General features: G+C 35.5%; 1 protein-coding gene and 1 pseudogene across 7 annotated transcripts in view; both read right to left on the bottom strand.

The window, feature by feature from the left end:
- The window catches only part of AP3S1 (adaptor related protein complex 3 subunit sigma 1), a 68,529-nt gene that overhangs the window by 35,272 nt on the left and 14,316 nt on the right, over window positions 1–18,941 (bottom strand). For all 7 annotated transcript variants that reach the window (XR_012037693.1, XM_072840609.1, XM_072840605.1 and 4 more), the window contains exons 2-3: window positions 8,200–8,291; window positions 4,923–5,034 (exon numbers count right to left, since the gene is read on the bottom strand). Coding sequence is in view for 6 of the 7 variants with exons in the window: in XM_072840609.1 (XP_072696710.1) it covers window positions 4,923–5,034; window positions 8,200–8,291 (204 nt within the window). In the remaining variant the exon portion in view is untranslated. The remainder of the gene's footprint in view (window positions 1–4,922; window positions 5,035–8,199; window positions 8,292–18,941) is intronic.
- Window positions 15,571–16,689, bottom strand: LOC140641987 (non-histone chromosomal protein HMG-17 pseudogene; annotated as a pseudogene).

Here is an 18,941-nt window from a genome sequence, read left to right as displayed (position 1 = left end):
TCAACCCTTAAATGTTACTAATCCATACTTAAGTAAAAGTTTGCTTCTTTTTCTTTATTAGAAAAGCCTCTGGGAAAACAAAACACAATAAAACTTAGCAGTGTTTCTGATATATATATACACCTATATGCACACACATTCATATACACATATACATGCCAGATATATAAATATACATATATATATTTATCTTAAAGGTATCATTTTCTCATCACTAAATAATGAAAAACATAGCAAGAATGTCTGCTATGATTCCTTAATGGTTTCATGTAACTCAGATACCTACCTCTTTCTCAAAATCTAGTTTAAGAATTATGGATCAAGAGTAATCTGGCATATTAAGAGCTCCATTTATCACTTTTTTCTTTTCATTATTAACAATATTTGATGCCAAAAGCCTTAATCTAGCTAATTTTACTGTTTCTATGCTTCGGTACTCAGAATTACTATCTAAATTTTCTATCTTAATTCCTCATTTATTCTATTATACTAATTAGATCTCAAAGCATGCCCCCTTCGTGCTAAATTCAAAACCACGGAATTTGTTTGGTACAAAAACTTCCTTTTTATGTGCAGCTCTCTACGATCTGCTACAATGTGCTACACCATACACCTATGTTTTTTGCTCTGCCTAGGGTCAAGGAAGGGAAAGAAAACAAGTTCAGAGGGTTCCCTCAGGATAATCTTAACCCAACAGCAGTTATATTTGTAGCACTTATATTTGTTTATTGTGTCAGAGCTTAACTGTCAATTTTTATGGAAATATCAACAACAGAAAGCATACAAATCTCAAGTGTATACAGAGCTTCATGACTTTCACCAATATAACCAGTACTCAAATAAAAACAAAAAACAAAATATTACTAGCATGTATCCAACTATATTTTATTTTTCTGTCTAGCTCTCCTGCTTCTAATCGGCCTTTGGGTTTTGTTGTCAGTTATTTTACACAGAATGCTAAATATTCGGCACTAAATATATTCATTCAATAACTGTATGTTGGGGATCTACCATGTGCCTGGTGCTATTCTATGCCCTAGGGATAAACCAGTGAACAAAATAAAAAAAAACCAAACCTGGCCCTCACTGAGCTTATACTCTTAAAAGGGTAAATGACAACAAATAAGATAAACTAAGTCAAATATATAATGTGTTAGATGGTGATACTAAGGAAAAGAAATTTAAAAAAGTAAAAAAAGAGTTAGAAAATGTCAAAGAGGGACACCTGGGTGGCTCAGCCAGGTAAGTGTCTGCCTTCAGTTCAAGTCATGATCCCAGACTCCTGGGTTAAAACAGGAAGTCCGCCTCCCAGGTCAGTGGGGAGTCTGCTTCTCCCTCTTCCTCTGTCCCTCTCCTTCTCAAATAAATAAATAAAATCTTTTTAAAATTACAAAAAAAGAAAAAGAAAGGAAGTCAGTCAAAGAGAGGGAAAATTTTTAGAAAGGACCAAAGAAAACCAATTGAAAACTGACATCTGGGTCAAGACCTGAAAGAATGATGGAGCTAGGAAATAATGGGAATACCAAATAGAAGAACAATCTAGGCACAAAGATCAGCAAATACAAAGGCTCTGAGGTAGAAGCATGCCTGCTGTATTTCAGAAACAGCAAGCAGGCCACTGGTCTGAAGCAAAAGGGCAAGGAGTAGATGAAGCAAGATAAGTGGTAGGGTAGTAGGAGGGGGAGTGAGAGCTTGTGGGGCCTCATGGGTCATTTGTAAGGAATTTGGCTTTTACTCTGAGTGAGAAGCAAAGCCACTGAAGAATTCAGAATGTGAGATAATATCTATTTCAACAGTATCACTGGATGTTTTACTAAGAAAAGATGAAAGGGAAAAGATAGTAGAAGCACAGAGAACAGTCAGGAAACTGTTCTAATAGTCCAGATGAGAGCTGATGGTGGCTTGGACCAGCGTGGTCAGAGCAGTGCAGAGAGCAGCATGTGGTCAGATCCTGTATCTCCTATAGTCTGGGCTGAAGAAGAGGAAGAAAGACTAAGAAACTGAAATGAAGCAACTGAAGAGGTCCACGAAAACCAGTACACTATCCTAGAAGCCCAGGGGAAAAGTATTTCAAAATGTAAATGTAAATAAAGGATCTTAATCAAATAAAACAGGACTGATGAGAACCTCTGGATTCAGCAACAGAGCTGAAAACCTGAATGGAATTTATTTAACAGCAAATGGGACAAGAAAAATTTGAGAGTGTGTACAGAAAACTTTTTAAAGGTATTTTGACATAAAAGGAGGGAAAGAAATGAGGCAGTGGCTTGAGAGGGAAGTCAAGACAGAACTTCTCTTAAGATGGCAGAACATATGACAGCTAGTAGGAATGAGCAGGAAGCGAAGGGGAAAAGGATACAGAAGAATAAGGGAGAAATGCTATAGCCATAAGAGAGTACATAAGTGGGTACATAAGGCGGACTTCCTGTTTTAACCCAGGAGTCTGGGATCATGACTTGAACTGAAGGCAGACACTTACCTGGCTGAGTACATAAGAGAGTACATAAGAGCCATCTCTTCTGATGGCTTCAATTCTCTCAGTGAAGGAGGAAGCAAAACACTAGAAGTGTCAAAGGTTTGAGAATGGAGAACATATCAGTTGTTTTGGAGTCTGGGAGGGTGATGGACCAGGGGAATAGGATTACTGGGTAGCATTAAGGACTCATCCAGATTAGACATCATAAATATGAGGTGAGACCTGTAGTATGGTTACATTTTTTTCTCTAAGTACATTTAGAAGTATGGGTACAAAGAAGGAGCTGAATGTATACAATTATACAATGTATGACTATTATGATTGATGGAATTTAGGCTGGGTTAAAAAAGTAGAGGACATTAGGAGGACGAGAGAGAGTGAAAAATGCTAGATTCGAAAGACTGAAGGTCCCAACACAGACTCAAGGAATTAGTGGAGTAATAGAAATTGTATGATATGAGGGGGATCCCTGGGTGGCTCCGTAGTTTAGTGCCACCTTAGGGCATGATCCTGGAGTCCCGGGATCGAGTCCCATGTCGGGCTCCCTGCATGGAGCCTGCTTCTCCCTCTGCCTGTGTCTCTCCCTCTCTCTCTCTCTGTGTCTCTCATGAATAAATAAATAAAATCTTTTTTAAAAAAAGAAATTGTGGGATCCCTGGGTGGCGCAGCGGTTTGGCGCCTGCCTTTGGCCCAGGGCGCGATCCTGGAGACCCAGGATCGAATCCCACATCAGGCTCCCGGTGCATGGAGCCTGCTTCTCCCTCTGCCTGTGTCTCTGCCTCTCTCTCTCTCTCTCTGTGACTATCATAAATAAATAAAAATTAAAAAAAAAATTTAAATCTTTAAAAAAAAAAAAAAATAAAAATAAAAAATAAAAAAATAAAAAAAGAAATTGTGATATGAGAAGATAAGACATGGTAGACAGAGGAGAAACTGTGCAATTGAGATTATAGAGTGATGGCAGTTTGGACAAAAACAAGGTCTAGAAATGAGCATCGAGGTGGGGGTAGAGGGCAAAGATTCAATGAAGAACTCCAGTTCTGAAGACACCGGGGTACTAGAAGAATTATCCCCATGAATTTTGAATATTGAAATCACCAAGAATTTTTTTTTTTTAAATGATAGAGAGAGAGAGAGAGAGAGAGGCAGAGACACAGGCAGAGGGAGAAGCAGGCTCCATGCACCGGGAGCCCGACGTGGGATTCAATCCCGGGTCTCCAAGATCGCGCCCTGGGCCAAAGGCAGGCGCTAAACCACTGAGCCACCCAGGGATCCCCACCAAGAATTAGAAGATAAGTAATACTGGAGTGAATGCCAATGAACTACGACTAAAATCTGTTAGGAGACAATTCCCCATGAGTCTGCCATTTCTGCATATAATGAGAGCAGAGGTACAGACTGCCATTACTGCAGACTATCTTTGCAAGCAAGCTCATATAAGCAAACACTCCTGGAAAATAGAGTATCTCTCCAAAGCAAAGGGTAGGTTATCCAAACCCATGGAAGATATGCTCTTCCTCCAGGACATGGACAGACATGATTAGTGTCCAATATAAAAGATTCCAGGTCCTCTCCTATAACTCAATCCACTATGTGTACAGGTATCACCTGATCCTCTTAAAGTCACCCTTTGTTGACTTTGGAAATTGGGACTTGGGGAACCAGTTAGTAAGCAAATGCTGTTATTGTGTCTATTGCTTGCACTGTTCAGAATAAGTCCTTTGATTCCAGCCCAGAAGTCTTGAGTCTTCTCAGCATCCATGACACTCTGTAGTTAAATTGTTAGTTTGCAAGTAGGGTAAACCTCAGACCTTTGAAGGTTTTTGATAAAATCCTCAATGAATAGAAGGTGGGGATGTGAGACTAAAACAGGTGGTTAGAAGGTGGTATAGAAATAAAGTTTGGAGGCATTTTAAAAGAGAATGATCTGGAAAAAGCATTGAAAAGCAAAGAAAATACCTCAAGGGTAAGCAATATGAAGAAGGCAGGAGGACTGCTACTACTTGAGATGGTTACAGAAAGTGTCAGTAGGGAAGCAAGATTCAATTTAAAGCAAAAAAGTGCAGGCAATATTAACAAAGAGGTTGAAGATAAAGAGGAATTTGGTTATGACTGACCTTGAGTTCCAGGAGCATTATGAAAGATTTTTGGGAGGCAGGGAGGGATGGGTTTGGGAATCAGATCTGGATGTACACGGTAAAAGATCCACGACTCCTGGACTTGCATGACTCATAAGAACAGGAAAAAAATACATGATGAATTTAGCTGTGATTAGTCTTAATCAGATTAAATTTGCCAACGTGTTTCAGTATCCCTTATCCCTGTTTTACTCATCCACTATCTACTATTTCTTACCAAACAGAACATCATTTTAGAAAATTTATTTAACATACAAGTTCTAAAATATATAAATGCCAAAAGTGTTATTTAGATAGTGTTAACTTACTTGAATTAGATCTAAAATGCCAAGTTCACTTTCTGAAGAATCCACACAGAAGACAAAATATAATGTTGCATAATGTCTATAAATCAGTTTGTTGTCAGATCCTCCAATTAGCCTAAATGACAAAACAAAAATTGGAATGTTATAGGAATAAAATGAAACAAATTTTCGTTAGCTCAAGCAAACTGACAATTTGTGTATAACCTTTTTATAAGATGTTTGGGCATAGAATTTAAAGGTGTAGCATTCAAGTGAACTCAGAGATTTAGCAAATTAACATGGTTGTTTTCTTCAGAAATAACAAGTAAAAGGAGCTGGTCCTTAATCTTAGTTCATTCATTAATTAAACTATCTACTGAGTACCTATCATTTGCCAGGTACTGATAGTGGGTAAGGAACAGTAAAGAAATAAGAAAAAATGATCAGAGTAGAAGTCACTACATAGAGATTCAAAATAGGATGATGCCTAATGATGGATCTACTATCTAAGATGAATCCTTAAGAGTGACATTCAGGCTGAAAGCTAATGATAAGGAGTTAGCCATGAAAACATTCACAGAAGAGTATTTCATAAAAAGGTGACAACTAATAAAAAGGCCAGGTCATCAAGAACAGAATATATATGTTCAAGGAAGAGAGAGAGGGTGCATGGACAAGAAAAGATTACTAAACAAACAAAAGTAGGCAGGAATCAGGTCACAGGGCATTTTAAGTGCTTATTGGATTTAACTCCATGGGTCATAGTAAGTGATACAACTTAAGACTGATTACCAACAGGGGAGGGAAAAAAAAATGACATTTCTTAAGTTTTAGAAAAATTTACCACCAAAATGTCCTCCAAAAATAGTTTATTTTGCAATATAAATATAAAAGACTGAGATAATAAATACTCAACTTTTTCATCAAATATTTTTATTTACACTGACTGGAATTTCAGCATTTTAAAAATAATAATTTCAGACTCATTCCAAACATCTCGTATTTTTCTAGTTTAGCTATTTCATAGTTATATTTACAGTAATTAGTTCACCTTCTTAAAACATCCTTAACACATAATATAGAAAAATCAAGGCCAAATGTAATCAAAGCTAAGTGAAGACTCAAACAAGACACAGAAAAATAGCATCTATTTTTTAACTCAGTAAAAGTAACACTGAATTCACAGGTTCAGAGAAATAGCTTTCTGTCATGTCTTCCTATAGCAAAAGTGGGCAGGATCTTTGACGAGAATTAAAAGTTACTACTTTGCTAGACATATTTCTAGAAAAGATATTCAATTAAAAATACGTATGTGCAATTTAAAGAATACCAGATGATTTTTGCAGACTATGAATGCAATTGTTCCTGGAAAGCCACAAAAAAGAGCACTAACAGCAGCATTCACTTCATCCTGAATCAGCAATTTAGTGATTATCTCAAACTTTTGTTTGGCTCTATTGTAAGAGAAGACCAAACTATTGAAAACTGTAAGTTTCAAAAAGACTATCAATGCCATTAAAAGAAAGCAGAGTTTTAATATATAACATGATAAGTACATACTTTGCCTTTAAAAATGTAATTTTATCTTTAAACTATTTTAGAAATCCTCTTACTTTAAATATTTCGTATTACAGAGGGAAAAATTGAGGTATAAGAAGTTAAATGATCTGACCAAGAATACCAGTTTGTTAGTCACAAAACTAGGACTGAATCAGATGTGTAGCCTCATCTCTGATGCAATGTTTGCTTTCTACTCTACTCTTTTTAAGCTTGGAAAGTAATCATCACAAATTTAAGCCCTAATTTCTAGTTCCCACAATACCCTGGTTGGAAGAGCCAGGTTCTTGCATGACTACCACATACCACTGTGCTGGATGACAAGTTCCCTAAGAGAGATTAAAATATTAAAATAAAGAAAAGTGATAATGGAAAAGGCAGCTCAATTCTTGCACAAGTGTGATAGAAATAAAGTATAATTAAAATAAAAACACAAAGCAGGTATATCTGTTTCAAATATTAAATTGGGCAGTCTGGAGTGAATAGCAAAATTTATAAATTCTAAGTATGTATTTGCAAATTTAATTGCAGCATGATATATTTCTTATAAGAAATGCAAGTAAACTTTCAACATGATAAACAGTAATTTATGGTCAAGTAAGAATGAATTTTCTATTATCCAAACTATTTTTCATAATATTTATCATAGATATTAAAATACAGAAAGGTGTAGGTCTCTCTGACTAATCTGTCATTTTTCATAATGGAGCTTAGCTAAAGTTTAGTTTTTGACTCGTCAATGAGGAAATATGTTATTAAGAAATTGATTATATAAACATGAGTAGGAACACTTATAAAACTACTTGAGAGCAAACTGTTTTCATAGAACTCTCTAATTTAAAAGTATTGCTTTATAATAGTTTAAATATAAATAATTGGCAAGCTAATTATAACTAGTTTTTATTTATTCATTCTAAAAATAGAAAATTCTATTAGCTGAATTCTACCTATATACAGATTGCCTATATACATTTGTATATATATACATGCACACAGATATGTATCAGAAAGCAAATTTCATTCTTATTTATAATAATAGAGAATGTAATCTAAATTTTTATGAACAGGGTCCATTTACCCCAAGCAATAACCTCTAGTCATGAAAAAGAAGAGGTTATTCTAAATGTGTTTATATGCAAAACTTTTTAAAAATATTACATGAAAGGGACACCTGGGTGGCTCAGCAGTTGAGGATCTGCCTTCGGCTCAGGGCGTGATCCCAGTCCAGGGATGGAGTCCCGTATCGGGTTCCTGTTCTCCCTCTGCCTGTCTCTCTCTCTCTGTGTATCGCATGAATAAATTAATAAAATCTTTAAGAAAAAAAAAAAGATACTACATGAAAATGACCAACATGTAAACCAGCATTCCTAGTGTGATCCTGTAGGTAATTTTTTAAGGTTATACTTTTATATGTTAGTCAATGAAAAATTAATTTTCTAGAAGGATACACAAGAAAGTAAAAAGTCAGGAGAGGGAGACTGAGTTTATAATTAATTTTACACATCTCTGTAATGTTTGCATTTTTGCCATATGAACTCTATATAAAATGCTTCTGTAACATTTTTTTTAAAAAGGACCATATATATTAAAAATTTCTTTAAGTTAGATTTATAGCTCACATAGATGATAATTAATCTAATTCAAATTCATCAAAATTAGGAAATTTTTACCATAACCAATTAAACAGTATATATTTTAATCATATAGTCAAAGATTTGAAATGTCCATGAAATGCTTTACTTACAATCCTCCTTCTAGGAAATTACAAACATTTTCATCTCTCTTAGATACCAAATGGAATGTCTCCCTGATGATTTGCTGCTGTGTATCTTCACTCTGAGAAAGAATAATTTATATATGTTAGAATTAAATTTCTAGGTTTAACAGTATTTTAAGAATTTTAAAGTACAAGGCAGTAATATCTGTCAGGGAAATTAATCTAAGAGAGAGGTCCGTGAAGAGCTAACATATCACATCTCACAGAAACAAAACCCATCATTTTTTGAAGAAAAAACAAAAAGCAAAGCCAAAACTAAACCAACATTTTATAGCTAGCTACAACTAACATTTCTAAGTTTCCAAAACCAAAAAGAAGAATATTAGACAGATGAATAAAAGACACTAGTAAAAGGGACACTAGATATTAACTAGTCAAAGGCCATTGTTTTATAAATGAGTAAGCTGAAACAGAGAAGTAAAGTTATAAATAATTCATGTAGCTAATCCATATTTTATTGGATGGAAAATACAGGAAGTTTAGAGCTTCCAATTAAGTTTAAATGCAAACTAAGAAGAGTGTATCCATATTAGTTGTATAAACATAGCCTAAGACCAAAAATTGGCTCAATAAGTATTAAATTGGGATGCCTGGGTGGCTTAGCGGTTGAGTGTCTGCCTTTGGCTCAGGGCATGATCCCGGAGTCCTGGGATCAAGTTCCGCACTGGGCTCTCTGTAGGGAGCCTGCTTCTCCTACCTCTTCCTATGTCTCTACCTCTCTCTCTGTGTCTCTCATGAATAAATAAAATCTTAAAAAAAAAAGTATTAAATTCACCAAGCAATTCACATCCCATTAAAAACATCTGCTCAAACACTGCAATAGAAAACTGGGTAAAATCACAAATAGGAATTTCATAGGAAAGGAAATATGATTATTCACAAACAAATGGAAAAGACCTGCAGACACCTAGGTGGCTCAATTGGTTAAGCGTCTGACTCTCAGTTTCAGCTCAGGTCATGATCTCAGGGTCATGAAATGGAGCCCCGCTTCTGTGCTGAGCCTGGAACCTGCTTAAGATTCTCTCTCTCCCTCTCCCTCTGCCCCTCCTCCCCTAAAAAAAAAATGAAAAGATGTTAAACCTCAGTGGTAATTAAGTGAAATACAAATTAAAGTAACAATGAAATAACTGCATATGCATCACATTAGCAAAGTGTAAAAATCTGACAATATCAAACACAGATAAAGATGTGGAGCCAAAGAAACTCATCCCACCAAGTATGAGGATAAATGATATAATCATTTCAGTAAATGGTTTTATAATCCAGCATTCCCACTCCTATATACTATACTAAGTGACATGAAACCACGGTTTTTGAAGATTAAAAATAACAGAACATTGGCAATTACATACACATAATAAATTGTTAACCTGTGTACCAGAGACATGTAGAAGAATGTTCATCAAGGCACTGTAACAACAAAAAAACCTGAAATTGCTCAAAAGTCCACCAATCATAAAATGGATAAATTATGGTACATTCACACAATGGTATATCATAAGTAAAAATTAAAGAAGTAAATTACACCCATCAATATGAAGGAGTCTCAAAAACTTAATGTGAAAAAGAGATGGTATCTTAGCTCAGGCTATCCTAACAAAATACCATAGACTAGATGGCTTAACTACCAGAAATTTATGTTGTCATGATTCTGGAAACTAGAGATTCAAGATCCCAAGTGTCAGCATTTAAAAAAAAATTAAAAATTAAAAATTAAGTGCCAGCATAGTTGGTCTCTGGTGAGTGCTCTCTTCCTGGCTTAAGGACAGTTTCTTCTCATAGTGTCCTCACATGGTAGGGAGAGAGAACAAGAACAAGCTCTCTGGAGTCTCTTCTTAGAAGGGCACTAGTATCATGAGGGCCCCACCCTCAGTAACTTCATCTATACCTAAGTATCTTCCAAAGCCCCAATACAAAACAAATACCATCAAATTGTGGGTTAGGCTTCAACATATGAATTTGGCAGGGGAGGGGGAGACACAACTCAGTCTATAGCAGAGGGAGAAAAGCAAGTAACAAAATGACATGTAATCATTCCACTAACATAAATTTCAAAAACATGCAAAACTAAGTAATATATTAATGATATATATATATATATATATATATATATATATATATATATATATATAATGAAAATAAAACATAGAAAATCCAGGGAATGATTAGCAATTTTCAAAGTACTGGTTTCATAAAGACCATATTCTCTAAGCACATTGCAATTAGGTTAAAAAAAATCAATAATTAAAAGGATGTTTTTTACCAGCTTGCATCCCCACCAACAGTGTAAGAGGGCTCCCCTTTCTTCACATCCTCACCAACATTTGTTGTTTGCTGACTTGTTAATTTTAACTATTCTAACTGGTAAAGAGGTGGTACAGCCACTTTAGAAAACAGTATGGAGGTTCCTCAAGAAGCTAAAAATAGAGCTACCTTATGGCCCAGCAATTGCACTACTAGGTATTTACCCCAAAGATATAAATGTAGTAATTCAAAGGGGCACCTGCATCCCAATGTTTATAGCAGCTATGTCCACGACAGCCAAATTATGTAAAAAGCTGAAATGTCCATCAATGGTTGAATGGAAATGATGTGGTGTACATATATGCAATGGAATACTACTCTCCCATCAGAAAGGATGAAATCTTACCATTTACATCCATATGGAGGGAACTGGAGGGTATTATGCTGAGTGAAATAAATCAATCATCATATGGTTTCACTCATATGAGGAATATAAAAAACAGTGCATAGAATCATAGGGGAAGGGAAGGAAAAACAGAATGGGAAGATATCAGAGAGTGAAACAAACCATAAGAGACTCTTAACTATGGGAAAGAAACTGAGAGTTGCTGGAAGGGAGATGGGTGGGAAGATGGGGTGATGTGATGAGCACTGGATGTTACATGCAACTGATGAATTACTGAATTCTATATCTGAAACTAAGTAAGTTCTATATGTTGGCTAATTGAATTTAAATAAAAAAATAATAAAGCTATATTTTTTAAAAATCCCAAACAGGCATTTAAATTGGAAAGAAGTAAAACCACCTGTATTCACAGACGACTTCTGTGACAGATGGATCATATATCCAAAAAAGTCTAAAGAATCCATTAAAAAACTGTTAAAGCTAATAAACAAATCTACCAAAGTTCAAAATACAAAATTAACATTCAAAAATCTGCTGTATTTCTATACGCAACCAACGAACAATCCAAAAGGAGACTTAGTCACAAATGCTGCAGAAATTTAATAGGTAATAAATTAGTATGACAAACATAATAAGTCAGTAAGCTAAAAAAAATCTAAGATGAAGTAGCAAAATTCCTTTAAAAATTTTTAATAAAATGGTCCTAAGGAGAAAGAGGAAAACTTTAATAATCCTATTACCATAAAGAGAATAAACAGTAATTTTAAATCTCTCCACCAAAAATAAATCAAGCCCTGATGGCTTTAACACTAAGTGTAACCAATGATTCAAGAAAGAGACCACTCCAATCTTACACAACTCTTCCAAAGCACATATAAAGAATTAACATTTTCAATTTATTTTATGAGGCCAATATTGACACGAAATCAGACAAGGAATATATGAGAAATGAACACTGCAGGCCAATCTCACCAAAAAGCATAGATACAAAAATTAAAATAAAAAAACTAATATATCATGTCCCAAATGGGTTTATCCTAGTACTGTCAGGTTGATTCAATATTAGAAAACAGACTGATGTAATTTTAATTTTCTACATTAATAGATTTAAGGAGAAAAAATAGATCATTTCAGGGATCCCTGGGTGGCGCAGTGGTTTAGCGCCTGCCTTTGGCCCAGGGCGCGATCCTGGAGACCCGGGATCGAATCCCACGTCGGGCTCCCGGTACATGGAGCCTGCTTCTCCCTCTGCCTATGTCTCTGCCTCTCTCCGTCTCTCTCTATCATAAATAAATAAAAAATTTAAAAAAAAAAAGAAAAAATAGATCATTTCAAAAGATGCAGAAAAAAGTATCCGATAAAATTAAACAATTCTTGAATAAAAAGAAAAAAAAAACTCTTGGTAAATTAAAGAGAACTTCCTCTAATTAAGACTACCCAAAAGACATCTTTTGCAAACATATTCACAAACAAAATATGTAAACAGTTTCTTCTTTTTAAGATCAGAAACAAGATAGGTTAACTGTAATGGTTTTCCTATTCAATGCCATATCAGCTGTCATCAATACAAGAAAAACAAGAAAAAGAAATAAAAGATAAAAGAATTTCAAAGAAATAAAACTGTCATTCACAGACCACAAGATTTTCCATGTAGAAAATCTAACACAATTTACACAAAAGTGTTAAAATTAATACAACAAGATAGAGCCAGCACAAAAACTCCATTGCAGTTCTAAACTTCTCCAACTGTCAGGTGTAAGACATAATTTTAAAAAGATACCACATACAATACTCTCAAAAAACAAGCAGTGCTAGGAATAAGTGAAACAAAAACATGCAAGACTTCTGTGAAGAAAATATAAAACTTTATCAAAAAAAACTTAAAGAGCTAAGTAAATGGAAAAAATGTATAGTGACTAGATTGAATAATTCAATATTATGAAGATACCAATCTCCTTAAAGTGCTCCAAAGTATCAAAGTAATTCTAATCAAAATCCCAATGGAGGGGCACCTGGGTGGTTCAGTGGGTTAGAGTCTGCCTTCAGCTCAGGTCATGATCCCAGGGTCCTGGAATTAAGCCCTGCATCAGGCTCCCTGCTCAGTGGGGAGCCTGCTTCTCCCTCTCCCTCTGTCACCTCCCCTGCTTGTTCTCTCTCATAAATAAATATTTAAAAATATTTTCAAAAATTCCAATACAGATAAACTTGAAAACCTGAATCTGTCTCCAACACATATATATTAAATCAGAAGACAAGAATGACAAGACACTCCTGAGTAGAATGTAAGAGGGTATGCTGAGCAGGTAAAAATTATTATAAAGTCACAGTAATTAAGATAACACGATACTGGTATACAAAAAGTGATACTGGTGCACAAATAGGGAAACTGACTACTGGAACTGAACCATAAACACACCCACACAAATATAAGGTAATTTACTTTAAAACATACAGTAGGCTTTGTAGAACAGAAGGGAAAGGAAGGACATTTCCATGAATGGTGCCAGAATAAAAATTGTTGTTTTCTTTCTGTTTTAGATCTCTTATGTTATACTAAAAAATCACTCCCAGGTTGGTTAAAAATGAATGTCAATGCTTATACTATAAAACTTTAAAAATATAATAGGGAAGTATCTTTATGACCTTGTAATAGTGCTAGACTTTTAAATAAGACACAAAATAAGGCTAACCATAAAGAAAAAGACTGGCAAACTTGATCATATTAAAAGCAAGCATTTCTAATGCTCAAAAGACACCAGAGAAAGAAGTGAAAGCTATGAACGCAAAGAATATAGCTGCAATACATAAAAACTGACAAAGGAATAATACTGTGTATATAAAAAACACTTAGACGTCAGTAAGAAAAAGATAAACATCTCAATATAAAAACGACTGGCAAAACAGAACTTAGGAAATCATCAGGAAAAGGAAATTTGAATGGTAAATAAACTATGGAAGAGGTTCAACTTCACACAGGAGAAAAAGAACAAGAAAAAAGGAAAAAAAAAAAAACCCTACTAGTTAAAAATTACAATGACAACATTAAGTACCCATACTACCAGCGAAGATATATGTCTAACGATATCAAGTACTGGCAAGAATATGAAGCAACAAAGCACCCATACTAAAAGAACTGTAAATTGGTACAACCACTTCTGGAAACACACCAGCATTACCTAGTAAAAGCTGAACGTAAACATACCCAAGGACAAAGGTATTCAACTCCTAATTACACCCTAAAGAAATTCAAAAAGATGTTTGCAAGAATGCTTATAGCAGCACTGTTTGTAACAGCAAAAAAGTCACAATATAAAATGTCCATCAATGTAAAATGTATAATAAACTGTGTTTCATTCCTGCACGGAATATTACAAAGCAATAAAAAGGACTGTAACTATATAAATACTAGAAATGAGCTTAGAAATGTTGAATTTTTTTAATCAAGTCACAGAAGAATATAAATACTACGATTCTACTTTTTAAAAGTTTAAATATATGTGAAACTAAACAGTAAACTGTTTTTTTTGAGGACAAAAATGTGGTAAAAAAATGAAAATGATTTTTAAAAATTCAAGATGGTGCTTATCTCAAGTACAAAGAGAACAGAATATGAGACATTCAGAAAGACTGGTAATTTTTTTTTTAAAGGAGATAGTGAACACACAGCAATTCAAGTATTAGTTCCTACACCTTGCAGATATTCAATACATACATTTATTTTGCATTTATTCAATATTTCATAAAAATATTCAAATGAGCAAAGCAGAGAGGAAGGAAGAAAAAAGCTGCCCTCTTCCTTTGTTAGGTTTGCTTGATCATCTCCATCTCCTCCTAGTCTTCATCTAGAGCTAAAAGGTGTCCCTTGGATTACCTTACTTCCTCTTGTGGCTTCAACCGTGTTATCTCCCTAATCGTTCATTCTCCTATATCCCTAGTGCTTAAAGGAAGCCTATCTTCTTTTCTGAGTTGGTGACAGATATTTCCAGCTTACAGACATCTCCAGTTATATTCCATAAGGTGATATTAAAACTTACATGTGAAAGACTAAAAATTAAAAACATCACATTTCTTCTAAAACTTGTTTTCTCTCCTTTTTAAATTCAAGTATAATTGAACAATCTTATATTAGTTTTAGGTATACAAAAAGTGATTTGACAATTCTATACATTGTTTAACACTCAGCACATTAAGTGTAGTCACCATCTGTCATCATTCAATATCATTACAATGATACTGACCATGTTCCATAGGCTGTACTTTCCATCTCTGTGATGTATTTATTCTATTAGTATGTACCTCTTAACAAAATCCATTTTCATTACTATATTTCTAATCTCAATTAATGGCATTACCATTTACCCCATCTCTTAAGCCAAAAATCTTGATGATTCCTTTTCTTTCACTTCCCATGTCTATTGGGTCACTAAGTCCTATTAATTCAACTGAAGAAACAACAGTAAACTTGGATTCAAAGATAATATCTCAACTCCGATTCCTATTCTAACCCAGAATAATTTAAGAACCACCTAAATACTCTGCCATCTGTTTTTCCACTCCAAATCATCCCACCCATGTCACTAGAATTACTTCCTAAATAACAGTATTTGTTACTTCCTTTCTTTTTTTTTCCAAGCTAAACTGAATCCATCTTTATTAAAGATACTTTTCATAAACAATCATGGTATTTCAGGCAGGGCAGACGATCGATCGTTAACAGTATACAACAACTTTCAAACTCCCTTCTTCAATGGACTACCAAAATCAGAAAGCCATTATAAAACCCAATGAAGTCTTCATGTGATACTCTGAACAGGGAAAGTTTAGAGTGAGGGTTGACAGTTCACATTTAGCATGTTGTTTAACAACTTTTCACAAGCTGACCCTGACTTTCAGGAAATGAAATGAAAATGGCAGAATTATCAATCTGAAGATCCACAAGCTAAAAAAAGGAACTCTTTTGAGGGACACCATCTCAGTGGTGACACTGTAAAGTCCAGATTGCCTGACATACTGGGAACCATTTCATGGGGTCAGGTTCCAACAGGTCTCTGGGTTTAAGGGAGTCAAGTCTATGTTGAAGGCAGAGAGGGAGAAGAGGACATAAAAAAATGAATTTTAGTTTTTCCACACCACCAAGGTGGCTCATGTGTGTCAACATCAAGGAATCCCTCCTTCTGGGAGCCAAGAGGAAGTTTCTCAAAACTAGAAGGGGAAGGTGTTTTTCCCTCTTGTTATCAACCTAGCTTCGGAGATATTCTATTAGTGATATATGCCCTTCCCCCAATACAACAATGAAGTGTTCTGTGTGCTAACAACATAGCTTAAAAAAAAAAAAGTAAAACAAAATTCTGCATTTTTATAAAACTTGATAAAAATAGTATTTCAAACTGTACAGTCATCAGAAGTACACAGTTATCAAAAATGCACACACTTCACTTGGCATCTACAGCACCTTCAGCTTTCTGTGCCTGGTCTGTTTTGGCATCTCCATTTTCTGCATATTTCCATCCTTGCCAGCATCAGCTTTCCCCTTTTTCCCCTTTGGGTACCTTCTCTCCCTTCTTTGCAGGGGCCTTTTTAGGCTTGGGCTCTGGCTTTGAAGGAGCAGGTTTAGCAGATAACCTTGCAGATCTTCTCTATGGCTCATCCTTCACCTTGGCTTTATCTCCTTTAGCATCCCCTTCAGCCTTTCTCTTGGGCGTGGTGGCGACAGCAGCGGGACGTAAGCGCTGGACGCGGGGATGCAGTGGCACGCGGGCTTTGGCCAGTCCAGGGGTCGTTCTCGCCTCTTCTTCACACTGCTCCTGTTACTTCCTTTCTTAAAGCCCTCTAGTTTCCATCCGACCTAACATCCAAACTCCCTACCAGGCCATAAACAAAACTTTCCAAAACTGAATCCTGATCTACCTCTGGGCTTTCATCATCTATTTCTTTTCCCCTACACAATGTGCTTCAACTGCACTGAACTTCTTACCATGCACTCCCTTCTTATTTTCCTACTTTCTCACCCTATTCTCTAGCAATACTCTTTTAAGACTCAGATCAAAGATGATGGTTTCTGTCAAGTCTTTTCTTACTTTCCTAGGAAAAATGAGTTCCTTGATCCTCTGTGCTTCCTTGGTACTGTTTCTATTCATAACATATACTTTTGACAGTGTGCTCAAATTTCCTTTGTAAATATCTGAATTCTATCAGACTCCAACCCTCTCCAAATCTTCTTTAAATCTGAAATGCTGAACAGAGTGGCTGGCATAGAGTCATCAATATAAGTACACTGAATAAATGAATATTGAATGTAGAAGATGAGATCCATATCCATATATATTATCAAACATCTGGGTTACATGACACACTCGAAAAAAAGGGGACAATAAAGTTAAGGGGCTATGGTGTGGTAGTTAAAGCTATGAGCTCTGTCCTAATTAAGACAGTAGATTAAATGCACAAAAACATCTATTTTTTTTGTGGCCTTCTCAAACCCCAGCTAAGACAATATTAAGATTTTTTTCCTTTTTTTTTTTTTTTAGGGAACACGAGGATAAGGAAAATAAGAAAGACAGGGCAACAAAATTTAGTAAGTGCCTGAATGAGTGGTCAAGTATTAAGTAATCTCAGAAAACTTAATCCAAATTGGTGACAGGGAAACCCAAGAACTAACCCAATTTGTATCACAAAATAGCCAAAGGCTCAAGAATTACCACTTTTAGGTACTTGTGGAAGAGAAGATGCAAAGAGTGTAAAATAAGGAGGACTGTTTCAGAGGTAGAAGGACCACTAAATTCCCTCTACCATCCCCAAGAAAAGTCTGTAAACATATTTCATGCAGTAGATAAAACAGAGGGTCTTTGGAGAGCATGGGGTACCATGGTGGGTAAAATAATGGCTCGCCAAAAATGACAGCATCCTATGAATATACCCTCTTACATGCCAAAGAGGACTTTACAGGTGTGATTCAAGTAATGACCTTGAGTTGGGAAGATTATTCCAGATTATTCCATTGGACCTAATCTCATCATGAGGCTTGGGCCTTTCCTGGGCTGCGGTCAGAGGAAGATGTGAGAAGAGTCAAAGAGATGCCATGCAGTTGGTTATGATGATGGAGGAAGACGGCCAAGAGCCAAAGAATGTGGGCGGCCTCTGGGAGCTGGAAAAGGCGAAGAAATGAATTCTCTCATAAGAGCCTTCAGAAAGGGCTATAGTTTTGAGATGATACTTGATTTTAGCCCAGTAAATCCCATATCAGACTTGTAACTCACAGAACTGTATGATAACAAGCTTGTACTATTTTAAGCCACTAAGTTTGTGGCTAAGTCTTTTGTCAGAGCACCAATAAAAAGCAAATACAGACACTGTACCAAAAACAGGGAGTTTAGGAAAATGTACACATGCCTGACGCTAGCCCTTTTTTCAATTGGTTCCCAGAATACCTAAGCCAGGCCTTCTTCACCTTCTAGGCAGGAGCCAAACTTCTCTAGGATCTCTACCTAGTCTAAAGATAATGACATTCAAAGTTCCAACAATGGCAGAATCTGTTATCTGTTCACCAGAAAGTAGTTCCTTTACTTCCCAGACACACAATTCAACAATATTTTTCATTCTTCCTTGAATTAACTAACATAGACCCACACAAACCTGTTCTGGCCAGTGGAATACCTCAAAGGCTACAACTGAAAGACAAATGTGCTTATCTCTTCACAACTCAACATTCTGTGAAACCATGTTGAAAGCCTGAAAACTGGCCACTATGAGTGTACTATCACCATGTAGTAAATGCTACAAATTATAGATTTTTCCCTCCCAGGTGAGATGGTTGTGAAAAATATACCATCCAAGCTTCACCCATAACAATTTCTGCACAATTTCCCATGTTAACTAGATGCAGAAATTCTTTTGATCCTTTCCTCAGGAACAACAAATGTCCACAAAGAAGTTTCTAGCTGATCAGGATCACCAAATTGGAATCTATGTGAAAAATAAACTTTTATTGTGGTAAGCCACTAAAATTTAGGGGATTGTTAACAGCAATTGTCATTTTTACACCAGCTAAACTGCCTAGCAA

Source organism: Canis lupus, chromosome 10 (genome assembly GCF_048164855.1).
Source record: "Canis lupus baileyi chromosome 10, mCanLup2.hap1, whole genome shotgun sequence".
NCBI classification, from domain to species: Eukaryota; Metazoa; Chordata; class Mammalia; order Carnivora; family Canidae; genus Canis; species Canis lupus.
The sequence above is the reverse complement of the archived record's forward strand: the minus strand, read 5'-3'. Positions and strand labels throughout refer to the sequence as shown.